The 22787-nt window shown below is 39.9% G+C and overlaps 8 protein-coding genes across 9 annotated transcripts in view; 7 read left to right on the top strand and 1 right to left on the bottom strand.

Annotated features, from left to right (window-relative positions):
• The window catches only part of LOC127506859 (histone H2B-like), a 45360-nt gene extending 29839 nt beyond the window's left edge, over positions 1-15521 (top strand). The window contains exons 1-2 of the mRNA XM_051883694.1: positions 14532-14932; positions 15265-15521. Coding sequence (XP_051739654.1) covers positions 14562-14932; positions 15265-15292 — 399 coding nt within the window. The 5' untranslated portion in view covers positions 14532-14561 and the 3' untranslated portion in view covers positions 15293-15521. Of the gene's footprint in view, positions 14933-15264 lie in introns of the transcript that reaches the window.
• Positions 1-22446, top strand: part of LOC127506776 (uncharacterized) — a 348308-nt gene extending 325862 nt beyond the window's left edge. For both annotated transcript variants that reach the window (XM_051883604.1, XM_051883605.1), the window contains one exon: positions 22166-22446. The gene's annotated coding sequence lies outside the window, so the exon portion shown is untranslated. The remainder of the gene's footprint in view (positions 1-22165) is intronic.
• Positions 1-22787, bottom strand: part of LOC127506793 (transmembrane emp24 domain-containing protein 6-like) — a 292092-nt gene that overhangs the window by 260255 nt on the left and 9050 nt on the right. The window lies entirely within an intron of this gene.
• On the top strand, positions 9489-10427 carry LOC127506818 (histone H1-like). The gene has a single exon (XM_051883650.1). The coding sequence runs from the start codon at positions 9521-9523 to the stop codon at positions 10139-10141; it is 621 nt and encodes a 206-aa protein (XP_051739610.1). The 5' UTR covers positions 9489-9520; the 3' UTR covers positions 10142-10427.
• Positions 10777-11383, top strand: LOC127506871 (histone H2A). The gene has a single exon (XM_051883708.1). It carries the CDS (start codon positions 10803-10805, stop codon positions 11187-11189), a length of 387 nt encoding a protein of 128 aa, XP_051739668.1. The 5' UTR covers positions 10777-10802; the 3' UTR covers positions 11190-11383.
• Positions 12043-12519, top strand: LOC127506840 (histone H3). Its single transcript, XM_051883673.1, has one exon. It carries the CDS (start codon positions 12068-12070, stop codon positions 12476-12478), a length of 411 nt encoding a protein of 136 aa, XP_051739633.1. The 5' UTR covers positions 12043-12067; the 3' UTR covers positions 12479-12519.
• On the top strand, positions 13307-13712 carry LOC127506915 (histone H4). The gene has a single exon (XM_051883760.1). The coding sequence runs from the start codon at positions 13348-13350 to the stop codon at positions 13657-13659; it is 312 nt and encodes a 103-aa protein (XP_051739720.1). The 5' UTR covers positions 13307-13347; the 3' UTR covers positions 13660-13712.
• Positions 18662-22190, top strand: LOC127506778 (uncharacterized). Its single transcript, XM_051883606.1, has 2 exons — positions 18662-19016; positions 20313-22190. The coding sequence occupies exon 2, from the start codon at positions 20321-20323 to the stop codon at positions 21353-21355; it is 1035 nt and encodes a 344-aa protein (XP_051739566.1). The 5' UTR covers positions 18662-19016; positions 20313-20320; the 3' UTR covers positions 21356-22190.

The following is a 22787-nucleotide window of genomic DNA, read 5'->3' as shown; positions in this document are numbered from 1 at the left end:
AAATTATCACCTGGGGCCCTGGCCAACCAGAAGTGCACTCAGAAAACACTTGTAACTCTCTCAGCGAGAGGAGTACACTATTACATACACCAGTATGTTCAAAAGGTGGCCCAGAGAGCCTAATACCTGTAAACATATGGCGTTAGTCTAGTGGCCATTAGGGTTCTAGGAGCAAGAAATAGAACCAACCTAGATACTAGGTAGCTATTTAGCTCAACTAGAGTTTGAAACCCAGACTCAAGGAGGCAGATGTGGAAAAACCAAACCTCAGTAAGGTTTTACTACAAAAACTCACCCTGAGAGGTCAGCCACTCAGAAATGTACTCGGTAAAAGCACCGTTTTACTTTCAAAGTGAGAGGAGTACACAACTGAACTCCAACATGCTACAGAGGAGGCCCAGAGGGCCTACCCTAGTAAACACGTGGCATCAGCTAGTGGCGACCATGACCATACCAACCATCAGGCCATGCATTCAGTGGAAAACCTTTCACACATCATACTGAGAGAAGGAATGCATATTCCGCTACCATACTCCACGAGAGGCCTGCCTAAGGCCTACTCAAAGCAGAGGTGGGGCGTGGCCAATGGTGGTACTGGAATTCACAAGCATCCTGCCAACATGTTAGCTAAAAAGGAGGCCTTATGGGGCCTTCGAGTTCAGCAACACGTTTCAGCTCGTTTGTACCATATAAACACAAAACTGTACCAACATGTAAACTACAAAGGAGGCCTTATTAGGGCCTACCATTTCAGTGACACGTGGTGCCAGCTAGTGAATATAAGGGAACCAAGCTTACAGGGAACCAGCTCTAACCCAGTAACAGTTTTGGGAAGCTAAGTACAAGCTGAGCTATAGCTACACATTCCAACAGGCAATGTACCCAAATAAAAGTGACTACAGGGAACCAATAAATGCCAACATAGTCTAAGGGAGGCCTACCAAGACCTACTACCTCAAACAGACACGTAGCGTAAACCTGTGGCAGTGTAAATTTATGTGAGCAAACTATGATCACATAACAACAGCACTTGAAAAACGCAAGCTGCTAAACTAGAAGGAGGCTAAAAGCATAAGAGCCTACATTCCAAGTTACATGCAATATAGCTGTTGTCAAGATCACCAAAGGGAGCTAATAGAAACCAGACTGCGAGAGTGGTTCTAACACTACCCTGAGTATGCAATCCAACAGGTGATGCACTCAGTGACACAAATAAACCCTAACTGGGGGAATATGTATAATAGTCACCACTCTCTCTAAAAAGAGGCTAATGTCAAAGGCCTGCTATTATGAGAACAGGTGCTAACCTGTGGCAGCATTAAGGTAAAGCTCACATAACAAATGTAGGGCAAAAAGGCTAGAACTCAAAGCAAACACAACGCTTTGAAACACATGCCATCCTAATAGGATAAATGTTCTCTCCAAACAGATTCGCAAATCTGTACTGAGCCCTAGAGGACAGAAGCTAAAAAGCTAGCACCGTCAACTCAAACTTGAATAGAAATTCAAGTGGCTCAGGGGGAAAACAGTTTTCATAGCATGAAAAGTTCTAGAAAGTGGGGTCTAGCAACATCGCATAACTTATCTACGCAAAGATAAGGGCCTACCACCTGAGAAAACCAGCACCAGGGAGTCTAAAAACAGTCTACAACCTTAGCTGTTAACTCACCGATTGCACCTACATGAACAAGGGGAAATGGGCATACGGCCTAACAACTCCCTCGGGAGGAGGCCAGATCTAGGAACTATACAACCTGACAAGGGATAGTATACATAGGGTTATACCTATAACACACCTAACCTAGCTCTAGCCTGGCCGCTAAGCTATGGGCCTTCTTACAGGGCCACAAGCCTAGTGGAGCCTGGGCTTCACCTCCAAATCTCATGGATAAGAGAAAGAAAGCGAAGCTCACAAGCAAACAATGTCAGGCGGCCAATTAAGGCCGACCTAAACATAGATACTAACTGAAGTGACGAGTGCTAACTCAAACTACTCTAGCAAACAGCAGATGAAAAGCTACTCTAAACAACAGGTGGCTAAGAGGCGGTCATTTTGTGGCCTGCACAATATATCGCCAACCTATCAAACTTCAGTTTGCCCAAAAAACCCTTACTTTTTCCGATTACATACTCAGGAAAAACTATACAGGAACACGAGGTCAACATATTTAGAAATATAGACCCAGCTCACTTTCCTGCGGCTCGAAGATCAAAGACTCCTCCTCCCCTTTTCTTTAACAAGGAGGGATGGAATCTAGGGTTCTTTAAAGCCTAAAAGAGCCTCTCACACTATCAAGCCAGAATGCGGGCCTTTAGAAAATTATTAACAGAGGCCCAGCCACCAGCCTGACTGTTAAAGAAGCACCTGAGTATGTTAAATGAAACCAAAACCCAGGAGGCAGAGGAAGAAGGGGCGAGGGCAGATATAAAGTCGCCCTCGCAACGAGAGGGAATCAATTACCGACGCTACTGGCATATGTGATCGATCACCTCCTTTAAAACCTGCTTCTTCCTCCTCGAGTCCAGCCGTCTCTGCGCCTTGCTCCGAAAAGGAGGAGGCGCCCGAGCGGCCATACTGGACCTCTGGCCCTGTCTCTGAGCCTCAGCTCAAGACAGACCAGCCTCCTGACTAACTACATGCTCAGAAAAACTACACAGGAAAAACAAGGTCCTATTTTAAAACATAAAATATAGACCCAGCTTACCTTCCTGCGGCTCAAAGACCGAAGATCCCTCATACTCCTTTTTCTCTACATGAAAGGATATAATCTAGGGTTCTTTTAAGCCTAAAAGATCCTCTCATTATCAAACCGAAAAAGCGGGCCGACAGAAATAATCACTATGGGCCCAGCCATCAGTCTGACCATAAGAAGTACCTGAGCATGATATATGTCTATAAAATATATATACACATGCATATAAATAAACATACGTATATTATACATACATACATACATACACACACATATATATAGGAGGTGGAAGAAGAAGAGGAGAGGGTAGATATATCGCCCTTTTGCAGCTGGGGGATCGATTACAAACGCAGCGGTTACAATCGATCACCCATCTCACTCTCGCTTCTTCCTCCTCCCGTCTGTCTGGGCTCAGATACAAATCTGAATGACTAGGGGTTTTTCCATGCCCTCCTGATCTCAAACATGGAGATCCGGAAGGAATGAAAAACTTATGGGAGCTGCAGCGTTTATGGACAGAAAGGAACCGCTCGTCGAGCCGTCCATGTGCGGCCGCTTTCTTAACGTGCCCTCATGGCAGCCGCAGCCTGCCAGAAGCGTGTCCCAAAAACACCAGCAGCTCCACATACACAGCAGCCAGAGGAGCACTCGCTGCCGGACACGATGACGTCAAACACGGATGTCATTGTCATCCAACAACTCATCCTCGCCACCCCCGGGGAAGCCGAGAGAGAATACAACTCTCTCAAACTTCCCAACGAGCTCACCTGCAAGCCTCATGATTGCAGCCACCGCTTTGCCTCAGCAAAACAGGGCCAGAATCACCAGGCACAGATGCGGACACCTCTTCCCTCGAGAAGAGTGCCAAACGAGAACGGAGCGTCCCAATAGGGAGACGCTCACAGTAAATAACAGAAAACACACAGACAGCGCCCTCAAGCACTGTCTATGCGCGCTCCTCTCCCAGACAGAAAATGCCCAGAAATGTGTATATCAAGTGTCAAAACCTGGTACACGGATGAACACACTCTCTTGAACGTTTGTAAGGCATATTATAGAATCCCTTACCGGAGTTGATACAATCGCGATCAGACAGAACAGTCCCAAAGGACGAGAAGAGACTGACTGATTCTCTAGGCGCTCCTTATATACTTCCGGGTCACGCTATGATGATGTCATAGGCTGTCGCCGGCCAATAGGATTGGAGTGGTTTGATTCCATGTGTGACGTTCCCCATAGCGTACTGAAACGTAGAGTTGAGTTCCCTTTCGAATAGGGACCTTACGGTTTTCTTCTTCTTTATAGAAAACAATGAGCTACTGTATTATGTTCAGTTTTTACTCCTGTACAGCATTTTGATCAACTCTCTGTTGTTTTAATGATAAATTCACATGATAATTTCTGTATTGAACAGCATGGAGTGAACAATTATACACTTTACTCACTTGTAGGCCAACACAGACAGATGAATTCAGTCAGAATGACAGAACTATAAACCATGTTTCTGTGTCAAAACAAAACCAGCACTTTAATTCATGTTTATGTGCATTATGATGATTAATATGAGTGCTTTAGATACATCAGTCCACCTGATAATTGATGGAATTGTAGATTTGTTTTACTTTTATTGTGTGCATGGAAAGAAGTAAATGCTCTACAGAGGTCTGAAAGAATGCAATAGTCAAATCATTTCAAATATGGAAGAAAATGATTTAGAATAAAACCTCTATGTAGTGGTGTGAGTGGATGATCCTTAAGATCAGCTGTTGAAGTGTGAACACTAGAAACCACTGAAACAGAAGAAAACTCAAATGAAATCATACATAATGAATATAAAGAGTGTTTAAAGTCACTGTAAAAAGGATGTTCATTATATGGCGTTCTACTGATATTTATGAAAGTTACCACTTCTGGTGGCTGTCGAGGTTTCAGTAGTGGAAATGACAGCCGTTGTTGCTGAAATTGAAATGGTAAAATAATGAGCTATATGAATTACAATAAACACTATGAGAGAAAACTTTTATTGTCAGGTACACTAAACTTTACTCACATGTTTCTGTCTTTGTTTGTGAAGTTTTTTGAGTGGATGTTGCTATTGAAACTGTCTTTTTGAATTCTCTGTACTTCCCGCTTACCTTCAAAGACTAAAACTATGAGTTTTGTATTATTTTCTCCTCCATTTATGTAAAAGACACACTTCACCATCCTGTTCATTTTATTGCCATTGTGTAAAAATCATAATTAGTCAAGTCATAATTAATAAGCATATTTCAAAAAGACATTTTAATTGAAATATTTCTAACTTCAACACTTATTTAACATATAAAGTGTCATTTTTGTAAAGTCACAGAGTTCAAAAGGTGCTGCAGAACAGAATGACTCAATCAGCCTCCATAGATCAGACACTGTCTCTCTGATGTCTCAGCTACATGATCAACACAACACAACTTCCTTCCTGTCTAAATGTATCAGATTGTTATTTGTCAAAGTCATGCTGTGGTTAAACGTTTGTCTGAAAAGGACCTACAAGTTATTCAGTTTAAGAAGATTTCACAGATCACTGTAATTCAGTAACAGCATCACACAACTGTTGTTTCTGACTTCATGGATGATACTGACCTACAGAGACACCTACAGGATTATGATTAACCATATTCAACTCTTTCCTATATTTAGTATATTTGACCTTTCAGTGTTTTATTATACAGCTTATTGATTGGGTCTTAATAAATAGTATCCATCTAGAAGTGCCCTATAGATGTAATACAGATACAGTAGTATCATTCAGACCATTCCTTCTGTAAAGAATGCTGCATAATTACATGTTAAATGCATTTATGTAATACATTCACTGATATGTGGGTATTTCCATGATTAAAAGTATGTCTTTAATAGCAAGCTATATTCATATAATTTTTTTGAAAAAAATAACATGTTTCACATTCAAGCAGGACATTATCAGCAGTGTAACAGATTATGACAAAATAATCGAATATCTGATGCCATGTGACAAGTCAAATTAGCATTTTCACTCTTGCAATCAGAGGTAGGTTATGAGGTGCAGAGAGACATCATGTATCACTGGAACATTTTGGGCCCAATCTGTAATCATTTCAAAGAATTCAATGGAATTAATGTAAACTTTCTGACCGTGTGTGGGACATCCGACTGTCCAAAAAGGGGCACAACTGATTTACAAATATGGTGATAAATATGTACAGGAATTGACTTTAATTTTAATTTAAGACTTTGAGACTATTTAACAAATGCTTGATAAAATGTTTGATAAAGGGTTAAAATCAACACATACATACCATTGCAAATATTTGCCTTTGCAGCTTTCTGTCTCCTCCGTTCATTTCCAAAAGGCCCTTTTGGTCTGTTCAGCTGAAGCAAGAGAAAAGAAAATATCATTATTTATAATATATAGGATTATATATAGAAAAAAAGTACTGATTGACATTACAATTTTTGGATTTTACATTATTAGGCATTAAAAGCATGGTAAGTGTTGTGGTTACACTGTATTGACAACAAATATCACATTAAAACTACCAATACTGTGGTAAAAGCATGGTAAGTGTTATTTTTACCGTGCTTCTACTACAAATACCATTTTGAAACTACACTTGTACTACTTTGAACCTGAATATGATTAACTGATTGAAGGTCTATAGCACGTCACGTGACAGTGTTTAATCACCCTAGTTTAGTAAGGTGCTTTAATTTAGAAAGCAATGAAACATGACAGATATAATGCAGTGACTGAACATGAGGAAGCTAATGTTAATCTGATTAATATCGGCAAACAGAAAAGACATTATATCAAACATTAGAACAGCGTATTTACGACCACTTACCAACATCTGGCACAGGTGAACTGATGCCAAATATCGCGATGTGTTCTGAATGAGACTTCTTCAGCGTGATTTCAAATTTGCGTCTGTTTTTGACACTAAAGGTTTCCTATTGAAAGCAATGGAGTTCCCAGTTCGTCCATAGAGTGACGCCGAGGGGCACCTTTGGCGTATCCCAAGCAACGCTGGGGGCGCTTGACCATGCTTCAGTTTTTGACGCCTCGGGAGTGAGAACGGGTTGCGTAATAATAGCATACCTCCAGCACACAAACAATTTAAATAAATGCAGTTTAGTACGTGAGGATGCCAAGGAATAATTCTGAGTGTAAAAGTAGGCTACATCAAATAATTATTACAATAAGTTAGGCTCCATTGTGTAACAAGCAAATTAAAATGATACACATTTATTATTCACAATATGGAAAGAGGAAATCAAACATAGTCCGTTAAGAGCATGACTCAAACATGCCGTTAATGGGCTTATTCAAGTCCTCTTTTATTTTCTGAGTTATTTTTATCCATTCCGCATCTCCCGCATAAGTGTGTTTTGGCAAGGCGGTCTGTGTTGCAAGTTGGTGAATGAAGATACTTGCCAGGTCACTACTCCACTTTATTAATTTGTCCAGTGTAAAACCCGGACACCGCCACACAAATGTGGCTTTTTGTTAATGACTGTCCTACTACAGGATTTAACACAGAGTAACAGCTCAATATCAGTTACAAAAGACACTGTAACAGTCTGTCACAGGCAATTCTAGTTGCATTTTTCATTAATTAATTCAAATTATCCTTTGACTATGTTCTGACCCACCATCTAATGGTGAAAATTTATTTTGGCCCCATGCCAAACTTAATTGCCAACCCCTGTTCTAAGAGGTGTCTGGATGTTGTCCTTGCATCTTTATCTGATGGCGTTGGACAGTTTGTTTGTGTTAGTCCACCAAGATCCAATCAAAATGTAGCAAACCTTTGTCCACTGTTACGGACAGAGAGGGGACTGACCATAAACTGGGCCCTGAAATGTGCTGTTCCCTACAGTACCATGATAATAATATCAACATCAATAATAGTAATAATAATAATAATAATAATAATAATTGCACGAATATTTAAATATGGTGCATTTCATAGGTAGTTTAAGACTTAGATTTTAAAAATGTACTGTAAGGGAATACCAATGTTTTTATGGTAAAAATGAATAAAAATAAACAATTACAATTTTGCCAATATAAAATAATTTTTTGGTGAGTTTATAATGTAATATATTTCTCATAATGAAAAATATATTACATTATGAGCTCAAGATTTTTTTTACGTTTTGAGGAAATTATTACATTATGAAAATTTTTATTATATTAATATTGTAATATTTATTATTATTATTTATTATGTGCAGTTATTACATTATGCTTAGTCATTACATTATGAGTCACTGGAGATGTATAATGTATGTTTGGTTTTACGTGTGAGGCACAAAGTATCCTCACGACTCAAAAATGTCATCAATAACATAGTGAAACATGAGGAAAATGTATAATTATTGTGTCATGAGAGCCACATTTCACAAGAAAAAAAGAAAATATTGTCCTGGATCAGAAAACCCTTTTAACCGATGTTCTCGAATCCAAGAAACACCTTTAGGAATAAGTCGTAAACTTCTAAACAACTAAGGCCCAACAAAACTGCATTTTGAAAATGTTGAATGTTTAAATTCAAAATGTTAGTTTAACATCATTGTATAGTTAACATCAGCTCTTCAGCTTCAGTGTCCTTCAGACTTTAGTACCAATCCCAGTTTAACCCGCCTGTGTAATTCTGAACACCTTCGTTATCTTGATCTAGTGTGTTTGTTTAGGGTTAGAGCCAAACTACTATATAGCCTGACCAAAACCCCAACATCTGTGCAAATATCAAACATATAGTGTAAATAATACGACTATTTTATGAATTAGCATTTTATAGTGCTTAATTCAGAATATAACAAAATTACAATCAGTGACCTGTGCTTTATTATTTAGATGTATTCATTTAGCAGATGATTTTATCCAAAGAGACTTATGAAGGAACACCGTATTAAGGAGGCAATGGCACAAGAAATGCAGCAATACAAAGTTTCAAACATTGTCCAGAAAAGTGCAAGCTAGAACAAGGAGGGAAATTAGAAAAATAAGTTGCTATGGCTTACTTTAAATGAGCAAATCATTCAGATGAGCTTCAACACAATCCTCATTCACTTGTTGAAAACTGAGATGAATGACAAAAAAGGTGAAACATATGACGATTTACATTTTAATTTAACTGATATGATGTACATCAGCTTATGAAAACGTAAATTTAAAACATTATTTGCGTGATGAGATGTAGTATTATTATTATTATTATTATAAGGACAGATCTGCTGAGCGAAGATGAGGGCCAGACAGGAGAGTCACAAACAGACTCGGATTCTCCGGATGATGTTCGTGTGCTTCAAGCTGCCCAAAACAACAGCTGTATGAAAGCCTCCTCACGCCCCTCACTAATGCTGATTTCATTAAAGTCGCATTCAGACTGTTTGCTGAACACACAGCGGACGCGTTCAGGCTTTTATCAACGTTTCCATTAAAACGAGGGCTCAAATGTACACGCGGCTTTTCCCCGTGGCTGATGCTCGCCTTGGATTTGGTCTGACGGAGGCAAAAGAAACATTTCCTCTCCGCGTATTTTAGTCTCCAGTGAAAGCTCAGAACCTCTGCTCGGTGCTGACTTTGTTTTGACTGCGACAAACTATTTTACCACTCCAGTTTTGTCCCAAATGTAAGAGAAGAAAACACAAACGCGAGAAGCTCGTATAGACACAGAGACACCGAGAACGGCGGTTGAGTCTATAAGGTTCTCATGTGTTATTTAAGAGCGCTGCGCTGCACGAGCGCTGTTCATTGCTGAAATCAGACGGAGTTTGAGAGACTACGGATCCGATCTAAGAGAGATATGGCAGAAACCGCTCCAGCCCCGGCTGCTGCCGCACCGGCCAAAGCGCCCAAGAAGAAGTCAGCTGCGAAAGCCAAGAAAGCAGGTCCAAGCGTCGGTGAGCTCATCGTCAAAGCTGTGTCCGCATCCAAGGAGAGGAGCGGCGTGTCCCTCGCCGCACTGAAGAAGGTTATCGCCGCCAGCGGCTACGACGTGGAGAAGAACAACTCCCGCGTCAAGATCGCCATCAAGAACCTGGTGACTAAAGGCACCCTGGTGCAGGTCAAAGGGACAGGCGCCTCGGGCTCATTCAAGCTCAACAAGCAGCAAGCCGAGACCAAGAAGAAGCCGGCCAAGAAAGCGGCTCCTAAAGCGAAGAAGCCCGCGGCCAAGAAACCCGCTGCTGCCAAGAAGCCCAAGAGCGCAGCGGCAAAGAAGCCCGCCGCAAAGAAATCGCCCAAGAAGGCCAAGAAACCCGCCACCACAGCCGCTAAGAAGGCGACGAAGAGCCCCAAGAAGGCAAAGAAGCCAGCAGCCGCTAAGAAAGCAGCCAAGAGCCCCAAAAAGGCCAAGGCGGCTAAACCTAAGGCGGCGAAGCCTAAAGCCGCCAAACCTAAAAAGGCAGCGCCCAAAAAGAAATAAAGTCTTCACTGTTTTTTTCTCAACGGCTCTTTTAAGAGCCACCCACTAACTCCGAAAAAAGAGCAAAACTCGTGTAAGTTATAATCATATAGTGTTGAAAGTAGATAAACAAGATGTGATTTAGACTCGTGCAATCAGAACATATTTTATAAACCGTTTCTACATATAAGAAATTGATTTAAAGCTTATGTGTTCAGACAGTGATCAGTCTAAATTGGATGTTGTAGAATAAAGTACAGACAGAATATTTACACACAACACTCCGCTGGAAAATTGTAACAATACAACAGTGAAAACACTCCAATATTACAACAGGAACATAATACTGTATAGTATCAGATCAACGTGCACAGAATACACAGTGTGAAAGGTGTAGCACTTTTGGTAGGAACAGCGAACAATATCCATTTTTGTACTTGTAAGTTTTCTATAACAAATATTTCAGTGGTTTCGTCTCCTCCGTCACAAATACTTGTGCATAATTATTCCCGCCAGAAAGGGGGTTGGGCTTTGGAGGGAAGTTCAGTGATTGGTTTGAATCTTTATAGACTCTAAACCAATGGGTGACTGGCACTCTCCTTTAAAGACAGTATGTGGAGCCACGATAGCTCATTCTTCTACTTTTGTTTGCGAAGCTTGTAGTAGGTTATCTGGACTGAAAATGAGCGGAAGAGGCAAAACCGGAGGCAAAGCAAGAGCCAAGGCTAAGACTCGCTCATCCAGGGCAGGACTGCAGTTCCCCGTCGGCCGTGTTCACAGGCTTCTCCGCAAAGGCAACTATGCTGAGCGCGTCGGTGCTGGTGCTCCTGTTTATCTGGCGGCTGTGCTCGAGTATCTTACCGCTGAGATCCTGGAGTTGGCTGGAAATGCCGCTCGGGACAACAAGAAGACCCGTATCATTCCCCGTCATCTGCAGCTGGCGGTGCGCAACGATGAAGAGTTGAACAAACTTCTGGGCGGAGTGACCATCGCTCAGGGCGGTGTGCTGCCCAACATCCAGGCTGTTCTGTTGCCCAAAAAGACCGAGAAACCCGCCAAATCCAAATAAGCAGATTCAGTCTGTTTCATTGAAACACAAAGGCTCTTTTAAGAGCCACCCATTTTATCTCATAGAGAGCGCTTTTCTTTGCTAATATTTACAGGCATAAACTCGTTTGGTTGAGGAGAGAAAGTCCTATCAAGCCAATTAAATATAGGATTGCTCTGCATTGATGATTACAAATATCGTATAAGCCCCAATGTGTTATAATTCTTGTTATAAGGGCATTATGATCCCCTGATGTGTCCGTAGAGATCGTTCTTTAAGAGGCGTGTAGGATTGCCACCCATATTCCCTAATATTAAAATACAGTTATGTCTGCCAGGCTCTGCTAATGTACTGTATGTTATTTTAATAGGTTATTCTAAATAAAAAGCAATATGCGTATCATGTCAGGGTAACAGAAATTGGTCTATGTTACTCTGGGTCTTTTGCTCTTTATTATCACGGCCGCACGCTGCTGTATGTATTTACGGGACGGATGACTCTGGTGTCTGGCTGCAGAGCTTTTATACAGATTATAATGTGATTCTGTTCTGATCCAAAATCTGCACAACCACTAGGAATTAAGGCGAGTATTTTAGAACAAATAAATACAACAATGTGAGTATAAAACCTATGGGGGTGTCATGTAAACCGTTTGTTTGATGCGCAAAGTATTAAACAGATCAAAGCACACTGAGCGGGAAACCCTCTGCTTGTTTGAAAGAGGGAGCGTTCAGTCATTGGCTAGCAGTCATAAGCGTACGTCACACATTAGCCAATCACAAGCCTCGGCACCCGAGACACTGTGAGCTCATGGCACCGCAATGCTTTAAAAGCAGGCGTGTAGCACAAAACAAGCATTTCCAGCGCAAGCTGAACAGAAAGTGAAGAAGACTGCAGCAATGGCAAGAACCAAGCAGACCGCTCGTAAGTCCACCGGAGGCAAAGCCCCGAGGAAGCAGCTCGCTACCAAAGCCGCTCGTAAGAGCGCTCCAGCCACCGGCGGCGTCAAGAAGCCCCATCGTTACAGGCCCGGGACCGTGGCTCTCCGAGAGATCCGCCGTTATCAGAAGTCTACCGAGCTGCTGATCCGCAAACTGCCCTTCCAGCGGCTGGTGAGAGAAATCGCTCAGGATTTCAAGACGGATCTGCGCTTCCAGAGCTCCGCTGTCATGGCCCTGCAGGAGGCCAGCGAGGCTTATTTGGTCGGTCTGTTTGAGGACACCAACCTGTGCGCCATCCACGCCAAGAGGGTCACCATCATGCCCAAGGACATTCAGCTGGCCCGCCGCATCCGTGGAGAGCGCGCCTAAACCTGCATCAGCCACATCAAACCCCAAAGGCTCTTTTAAGAGCCACCAAAATTACACTGAATGAGACCATTTCCAGTGTAACGCTTAATATGGGTCAAAAGTTGCGTTCTTTCATTGCATAAAGATTAGCTGGGTCTTCTTTCTGCAGGACACCTCAGCCCTGAGGTTGAAGATGAGATTGTTCATTGGTGTAAAAACAAGAAATTTAAATGTATCAATATTACACGTCATGTATGAGCCATATTTTGTACATTAGTTTTTGTCTTTTGCATCACATAGAACAAATATCGATGACTGGCTTTTTACGCAAATCTTAATAGACCAGAGAGATAAAACTCATGCAAATATCTTTGAATATATATATATATATATTTTTTTTTTTAATTTTGCTGATCATTTTCTACTTTTGCATGTTTAAGGGTTAAAATGTACAGTCAGTAAAGTTGTGAGAGTATCAAACGCAATCCTGCATTTATCATTGCAGCTTTAATACAATTTTGTCTGCGTCTCTAGTGTTTGAGTTTTCTAAATGAAAATTAAAATATACATGAACAAACACACAGGCATAAACCGAAGATATAACAGATGCGCCACTCTATTTAATAATTTTACTTTAATATTGTGATATGACGTCTTGTGTCCCTCTTCCTAAGTAGAATATGTAAAATAAATTTTATGAAACCTGAAATTTAACATGAAAAACGTCAGGGCAGGGATTAAATCACATGTGCTCTTGCTACTTTGGGGGAGGGGTGTGCGCCTTGTCACGCGGTGCTGGTTCCTCTCAGGTCCTGTAAGCAAATGTAAAAGGCCTCCTAGTAACACTCATCATCCATTCTTTATCATCATTTGGTAGAGTTGTGTTAAACATGTCAGGAAGAGGCAAAGGCGGTAAAGGACTCGGAAAAGGAGGCGCCAAGCGTCATCGTAAAGTTTTGCGCGATAACATCCAGGGAATCACCAAACCCGCCATCCGTCGTCTCGCTCGCCGTGGCGGTGTCAAGCGTATCTCCGGTCTGATCTACGAGGAGACCCGCGGAGTGTTGAAGGTGTTTTTGGAGAATGTGATCCGCGATGCCGTCACCTACACCGAGCACGCCAAGAGAAAGACCGTGACCGCCATGGATGTTGTGTACGCGCTGAAGCGACAGGGACGCACCCTGTACGGCTTTGGAGGTTAAACTCTTGAAATCAGGAAAAACTACACCAACCCAACGGCTCTTTTAAGAGCCACCCACTCTATCACATAAAGAGTCCAATGTTTTGCCCGTGTCCACCACACATTTAACTATAAAATGTTCTTTTTGTTTGTGTGTGTGTGTGTGTGTGTGTGTGTGTGTGTGTGTTTTGAATCCAGAATGAAACTGATTAAACTCGTAAATAACAGTAATGCATCGAGACTCAATATAATTGTCTTTAACAGACCAATGATTCCAGAAATGGTAGTGTTGCTTTAAACAGCGCACAAAAACATTTTTTATTACACAATCTTTATTAATTTAGTAGATACTGTTTTTTACAAAACGAACAAAGGACCATTAACATTAAATTAATGCTAAAGTTAGCAGAAGTGGAATGCAGAAAACAATGTTATTTGTTTTACACAAAAAGTCAAATAGGCTTTTATTTATTATCCCGGTAGTTTAAACAGTTAAACATTTTCATGAATCAAAACGTTCCTAAGAAAAGGTGTTTGTAAAGGTGGTCTGACCATTATTTGTCTCTTTCCTTTCAAACTCCCTCAATGGCTCTATAATGGTGTTTTAATTACGCGATGGTTCACAATATTTGTCTAGAACCGTTTTTTTCTCAAACTAATAATAAAAGAGCGGGAAACGAAACAAAGGAAACAGTCAGGGTGTAGTTCAAACATTGAGCGGTTGGCGGCGGCGCATGTGATTGGCTCTCATTCCGCTCGTGATGCTTTGAGTTGTCTAATGAAATACGAGTTTATGGGTTTGGCCTATTAAAAGAGGCAATCAGATAGTTACTGTATCTCTTTGAAAATTAGCATAGGGCAGTGAATAAATACCTCTGTGTTGCTTCTGATTTCACATTCGTCAGTTTGACGTTACGTAGTATCATGCCTGAACCAGCAAAGTCCGCGCCTAAGAAGGGCTCCAAGAAGGCCGTCACAAAGACCGCCGGTAAGGGAGGAAAGAAGCGCAAGAGGTCCAGGAAGGAGAGTTATGCTATCTACGTCTACAAAGTCTTGAAGCAGGTTCATCCTGACACCGGCATCTCTTCCAAGGCGATGGGCATCATGAACTCTTTCGTCAACGACATCTTCGAGCGCATCGCCGGTGAGTCGTCTCGTCTCGCTCACTACAACAAGCGCTCCACCATCACTTCTAGAGAGATCCAGACCGCCGTGCGTCTGCTGCTGCCCGGAGAGCTGGCCAAACACGCCGTGTCCGAGGGTACCAAGGCAGTGACCAAATACACCAGCTCCAAGTGAGATGTGATGTGATTTTTAACTATCCCAAAGGCTCTTTTAAGAGCCACCCATCTTTTCAACTAAAGGGCTTTTGAAGTGATTTACTTTTATCTGCAGCCTTAATCCTATGGGAATTTCGATGTGCTTTAGAATTCTGTTCCGTCATTAATAACTACACAGGAACGAATCAGTAACGCGATATGAGTATTCTAACTATTGACTTAGAAGAAACTGATTAACGATTAATAGTAAGAGTATTAGTACTCAATTAAATGTAATAGTTCACTGTTAGTTAATCAGTAACTTTTTTTTTTTTTTTTTTTTTTTTTTTTTCTCCTTTCTTTCATAGCTCCCAGAGGACTACTAATAACTATTAGCCTAGATACAGATTAATAATGTATGACCAATACAAAATGTGTAATTCTAAAGTAAAGTTGATGGTAACATACTAGTAATCACTAAAGTATTATCAAATCTTTTTGCAGGAATTTATTATTCATTTATATTAACAGTATTCTAAAGTAAAAAGCATGTTCTGCCTAAAATTGACAAATCATTGTAAGCTTTTGAGGTTTTTAAAAGATTAAAGATTGGTGTAAAATCTTGTCAGATTTCTGAAAGACTTCATCTGAAATTTAGCTGACTTACTGTCTTGAGTTTTAATGTGCTTTGGATAAAGATTTATCAGAACAAAATGATGATAATAATAACGTTTCCAGAATCGGAAGTAAAAGTAGCTGTGGCCTGCTGGCAGGAAGAGAAAGGCAAACTGCTCCAATTCAGTACTCCAGAACTTAAGTTTTTTTCGTGAGGTTGGCAAGAAATCTATGGCTGCATCCGGAATCACATACTTCCCTACTATATAACAGGTGAAAAACAGTATGTGACAAAATAAGTGTGTCTGAATTCACTTACTCTTAAAAGAACAGGCAAAAAAGTATGACCTACTTCTTCTGGTGAGATTCTAAAGTGCACATATGATGGACACTTTACTATCCCACGGCCAGGGAGGCCGCAAGAGAGGATTTGTGAATGACAGTGAAGCAACGCAACTGACACTTGTAGGTCACGTGATAATGACAACATGGCAAATGTAGTAGGCCTATGTCCAGATTACATTCATACTACACTCATATGTAGAACATACTTTTTTAGCGGTCGTGAAGTAATTACTTATTCAAAATAAGTACAGACTAAAGAGAGTAAGCGATTTCGGGCACAGCTTTCATATCACGTTTGTGTAAAAGTCATGCGCTTTCAAGAACTGAAACAAGTATGTGAATCTAAATGGCTGGAAATATTTGGTACAGATCTGTAGCAGAAGAACTTCAATTATACAAAATTCATAGTGATAAAAGAACTGGCGATTTACAGTGGAGGATCATACATGGAATATTAGCTACAAAAAAAAGCACGCTTAGATCCAAATGTTATTGATACTTGCCCTTTTTGTTCAAAAAAATCTATTTTCATTTATTTTTAGTGTAATAGATTAGAACCTCTTTTTTAATTGTCAAAAGAATGGTGTGATATGTTGGGTCATGTTTTTAGTCAAGACGGTTTTATTTATGGCCCTAATTATCGGTATAAAGTACAAAATTATTTATATGGTTGACAAGGAAGGCTGAGATGCTGGGAAAAGGTTTCACAAATATTGTTTTGACATATACAGTAAAGGTCTGATTTCTGCATTGATTGGATTGGCCTATAAACCTATTGGAAAATTGGTAACCTTTAAAAAAGTTTGGTGTTTAAATGTAATTTTATCAGCTGTAACATGGCAGCTCGTTCTGTAAAGTGTATAAGCCACATCTTCTCAACCAAGATTTCACCCATATTTTTTTTCTCCAATTAATTAATTATATATTGAACTACACGTATTACATATTTTTACCGATTTATGCCGTCCTACTGCGACTATTTTTGACCCCGGTGACACGACGTTGCCGTCAGACCAATGTTTGCTGGGTTCCTTCTGATTTTAAGTATAACTTATGGGTAGGGTTGGGTTTAGCGGTCAGGATATGGCTAGGATTAAATTTTCAGACAGGAATGTTGTTCCAGGATCAACAAAATATGTTGACCCAGGAACTCTGGAAATTAGGATGTGTGTGGTCTCGTGGTCTGACCGAATCATCTAGTGTGTGCATTCGGAGGATAATAATTTGATTATAATAAACTGTTAAAACTGTCCTTAAGTCTGTGGTCTCCAGCAGTTTTAAAATTGGTGTGTCCCAGGCCTTACACCTTCCGAAAAAACCCCACCTATAAAAAGGCAAAATCTCAATTTGCCAAAAAACCCAAACAATTTCAATAGGCTCTTGATAAGGCATCACCCAATATGTTTTCTACTCCCTTTTTATGGTGGATCTCAATGTTGAAGCTTTGGGCTATGAGTAACCAATGCAGCTGTATATTTGATGTGTGCTGGACTTACGCATAAGAAAAGTCAAGGGATTGTGGTCAGTATATACAATGATAGGTAAAGAACTGCCACCTATATAGACTTCAGAATGAAGTGCCATTATTAAAGCCAATGTTTCTTTTTCAATTGTTCTGTAATGAGTCTGTGCTTTAGAAAATATCTTACTGGCCAGTTGACAAGCATGGCACGATCCACAGTAAGCAGAGACATCAGTCTAAAGACCAGGCTTGGTTTTGAATCACGCTGGCTCTCTCGTGAGAAGTGAATCACAGTTTCTTTCTGTTGCAAGGCATGTGATTGGCTGTTTGCCATTGTCACGCATTTATGTGTACATCCTCCACAAACTCAGGATCAAAGACTGAATTGACAGAGAAAGTTGATGATCAGCATCATGCTACTAACAAAGCCAGAGGTTTGGTTTTGTCAACTTGAAACTAATCCTATAACCCTGAGTTTGTCCAACTATCATCATGGTACAGGCCCCAGGATCACTAGAAAGATACAGGCTGGTGAGTGTTGAGAGTTGAGAACCTCTATAGTCAATTCAAGTCACCTTAATTTATATAATAGAGCTTTATACAATACAGATTGTTTCAAAGCAGCTTTACAGTGACAACAGGAATATGATCCAATGATGCAAATGGTTCTTTTTGGCTGTACAGCAGCTCTAAACGAAAAGAGTGTCATTGTTTGGCTGAAGTCAGTTCAGTGTTGATTCAGTTCTGTTGTAAAGATCATCAATTTTTAAATTAGTTCATTTCATCTATAAAGGAGCTCTGCAGAAAAACAGTGATGTCATCATCAGTTCAGTTCTCATCCAATAGTGTCAGTGCAGTCAAATCAAAAATATTAATAAACATTAAGTGTCCACAATTAAGCAAGCCAGAGGCGACAGAATGGAATCCAAACTCCAACAGGCGACAGAATGGAGAAAACCAGATTCAGTCGGATCAGTTCTCCTCTGGCCAAATGAACGAACAAGGTGTGATTATGTTTCAGGCTGCATCACAAGTCAGAAAATCAGATTGTGGATGGGTAGCATAACTATAATAAAATTTTACGGTACTCTTCGACTTCACTCTTCTTCAGTCTTCAGTCATTAGTAAAAACAATTAAAATTATATTTTTATATATGCATATATTTATGTAAGCTATTATTTATGACGTTCATATCATTGCAGGTTGACAGGCTATGGATAAAGCCATAGAGCTGGTTGTAGCCATTGTGAGGTCCCTCAACCAGTAAAATAAACACCTACACACAGAATCCATGTCAACACAGTTGGTTCTTCAAAATAGAATTCAAATGATGTATAGTATGTTACTATACTAGTATGTTAAGAAGAAGGTCTGACAAAATATAATGCAGTTGGACATTATATTGGATCAGATCCTTTTGCAAATAATGTATGAATTCTGTCATTTTCCCCCCTCAGTCTCCACTCATATACAAAAGAAATCTGCACAAATAGAAACCTGAAAAAGGGGCAAATACTTTTTGACGTCCCTGTAGTATTGCACTGACAGTTAGTAAACACCAAGCAGTTTTGTCCGGTCTGCCTTGAGGCCTGTGGGTGTGTTCTGCCAGCCCTCTTTGAAGCCTGTAGTCCTGCAGATAGGTATCTCTCAGGTTTGAAAGCTCTTCAGAACCAGTTCTGCTGTCTACAGTTGTCCAAGTAAGTGTGTTTCTCAATAGCACTTGTGGGCTTATAGTTTGTATGTTTGTTTTGAACTTTATAAGGAGGACAGCTGTTAAAAATGTTCAAACAATATTATTTTGTATTACAGACATGTTAAAAAAAATGTTGACTAATAACTCATTAACTAATCGGTTTATTAATTAAATATAACAGAAAGAGGACCAGATTGCAAACCATTTCTAGGGGAGTTGCATGTATATAGATGTGTGCATCTTTTGTTATTTTAGCATATTACTGTTGTGAGAAAATATTCTACTTCTTTATTGGTCATTGGTCAACAATTTTCATTTTCTTTTATAGGTAGGCTATATATGTATAAGGCATGGCAAATGTTTCTATAAAGTTCCTTAGAAGACTATTCAGATTAGGCTATTAAATTTGGAGTCTGCTTTAGAAGCAGTCATTATGCTTCTGATAATTATTTAGCAGACTTCAGTCAACTTTCATTCAGTATTGCATGTGTTCTGAAAAACAAGGCAAGGATTAAAGCACCTTCTGTGAGAGGATAAGTCTAGTTTTCTAGTCTTCTTCTAGTTTTCATTATATCTTGTTATTAGTTGTTTGCCAGGCTCATAGTTTCATCAAAAACAGCTTGTCATATTAATTTTCAGGATTGGTTGTTTCACTGGACCAACCGGTTAATCATGTACACATATAGCCTGGCTAGAACAGTCCTGGCCTGCTTTTTGAACTGTGAAGTGAAAAAGCAGGACAAGTGAGATTTTCAAATCTGAACTTGATGTTTCAGCCAGAGACTGATAATTTTATGGGGAAAAAAAAAGAAAGAAAAAAAAAACTAGTTTGTATGTAGAGTTTATGTAGTTCCAAGTGAAATCCAACAGTCAGAACAATTAACTGTGCAGTGTGCCATTGATAATGCAGCAATGGTTTTGTTATTTTCAGAGTGCGTAGTGGTTAATAAGGACCTGGACTTTTACCTCATGGGATGCAGTCAAGTCCCAAGACTGATGTAGTTTAAGTAAAGCCACATGAGTCCCTAAGTAAAGCTTAATCACGACAATACAAATATCTAAGTGGGACGAATTTGTTTGGAAAAAATATAAATTATATACCATATAACAACATATTACATATTAGAGGTGCATTCTTTTTTCTGCCAAATAACTAAATACATTCAATTAAAAGCTCATATTACAGCATACATAAAGATACAGTGATTTGGTAATCAGTGAGCTCAATCTACAGGATGAGTGGAACGACCGCATTCCATTGGGGGTGGAGACTGAACATTTGGTTTATTCTGTGTTGCAGGTTCAGGCATGATGGAAGGCATTATTCCCAAGAGCAAAACCAAAGGTACCGACTTCTGTGGCATCAACAGCTACTATTATATAATCCGCTCTGATCTCGGCTGCTATATGCAGTCAAGCAATTTCAATAAAGGTTCAGACATCTCTGTTTTCAGTCTGCACCCTACCTGCAAAAATGGTGACCATTACCTTGGTAGTGGAGATGGCTACTTTTACATCATCAAGGGCACGTCATACCGTAGAGTCAGCAACCTGACGACAGACAGCAGTGCTTCAGTTCACAGCCTTCATCCCAACTGCCAGGGTGGAGACCACTACCTTGCAGCCTTTGGCAAGTTTTACATCATCTTCCAAGGAAAGGGCACTTACCGAAGAACAACAAACATGAATCAAGACTCAGATGCTGTAGAATACCCGCTGCATCCCAAATGCAAAATCGGTTTGTATTACTGGGGCCTGCCAAACCACTACTACTTCCTCAAGCCAGTCTCAGAGTGGGGAGTTGAGTACTACAAAGGCACAAACTTCAACAAAGACGAGTGCACTGGTGTCTATTCTGTTCATCCTGACGTTCTTAACTTCTTGCCTGGAGGGCTGTCAATAACTAAAGGCCCAGCCTTTGGCATTTGGGAGAACATTAAAACTATAACTAATGACAGAAATTCACCAGTGACATGGCAAAAGAGAATTAACAAAAAGGTTGGTTACAACAAGGAGAAGATGTCTGAGATCACACACAACTGGAAGATAGCCATGTCAACCTCGGCTGAATCTAAAGACCTCTTAGGGTTAATTGCAAAGTGCCAGTTCTCCCTTTCTACCGAATATGGAGGTTCATATGTCAGCACTGAAAACGAAAGCTGGAATGAAGCAACTGAAGTGGAAGAACAGCTCACATTGGAGCTGAAGCCAAACGAGCGTGTATATCTGTGGCAGTACAAACTGGGTCTTGGTCAAGAAACAGTTTTGTTCTGCCGTGATTTAAAGATTGACGATGAGCCAAACCCTCCAACTGAAGTCCCGCTGCCACCTGCGCATTCATGAAAAAAAATCAGGACTGGTTAACTCCAAGGATAACCAAGTGCCTCAGTTAAATACCTTAACTCTAACTTTTCAAACAATTACTTGGATATCTGAAAGCATTGCTGAAAAAAAAAGCAGAGAGGAGGTTGGTATATAGCAAAGCAATTTTTCAGTTACAGTAGATGTAACTACTAAATACAATACAATCCATTGTGGTATATATGAAACTTTGTGTTGATGATTAAAATAAAATCTCATGCACTCAAACTGCAAACGAATCTTAGCAGGCACAGTGGATTGGGTGGAGGGGGAAATATACACTGTATTCTGTAGTACTTATGCATTAGGTGCATTTAAAAGCTTTGTTTTCCACTTGCCTATTGTTTAAAATTTAGATTTTCATCTGTATCCAGTATAAACTTATAATATATTACTGATTATCAGCATTACATATTTCTATGAATCATATTTGTTGTCACGGTTTTTTTTTTTTTTTTTTCTTCACTTTCTGTCTTACTGCATTCTTACTTTATAGCATATACCATTGGGACTTTGCTTTCAATATGTTGAAATAAAGTTGGTTACTCCATTTTAAGTCTTAGTGTTTTTCTTCACTAAAACCTAGTCATAAGAATGTTTGACAACACCTGTCATGACTTTGACTTTCTGGACCCTCTGGGTCAGCATATAGCCACAGATATCCAGAGTTCTTTAATGTTCAGTTAATGCAAAGGTGTTTTTTTTCTTTTTTGTTTTTTTTTAAGCTATGTGTCACGGTACTGCTGGGTAGAGCTCACTCACAAAGGTACAGGTGGCAAGAATCCGAGGAAGGTAATCTTTAATCCACAAAATCACAAGAGAAAACAATAACATACCAAATAAACACAACTATCACCAAACAAAGAAACAAGAGCAACTAAGAGAATTAGAGACTAAACAAGGTAACTCAACAATACACACCTGAACTGAGGACTCCAATCAATCAGTAACCATAGAAACTAAATGGCAGGGAACAGAGGAGATCAGAACTAATTAACAAGCTAGAAGCAGGCAAAATAGAACATGACAAATCAAACTGAAATACGAACAATAAACATGACTAAAACAAACTCAGAATATGACACTCTGCAATTCATCATTTTTTAAAGGTTGTAATTCAACAACAGCTATCAAGTAGTTGTCCTAACATATTTACTGTCTTAAAGTAAAACAACATTTGCACCTACCCAGCACAAAAAAAGAAAGAAAAACAGTCCAAACTTTAGAACTATATACATTTTAATTACTTTGAGTGTCCATCAGAGTGCAAATTGCGGGTGGACACAAAGCACAGTGAAACATTGCACTTTAAGAAGTATACAGGAGTCATGACTTTGTTGCCCTATATTTGCACAATACACAGACTCTTCTTGAAGCTGTGGCTTCACCTCCAAAATATTCTGGCAGGTTTGTT

This window comes from Ctenopharyngodon idella, chromosome 24 (assembly GCF_019924925.1).
Source record: "Ctenopharyngodon idella isolate HZGC_01 chromosome 24, HZGC01, whole genome shotgun sequence".
Lineage (NCBI taxonomy): Eukaryota > Metazoa > Chordata > Actinopteri > Cypriniformes > Xenocyprididae > Ctenopharyngodon > Ctenopharyngodon idella.
Note: the sequence above shows the minus strand (reverse complement) of the source record. Positions and strands in the feature narration are given on the sequence as shown.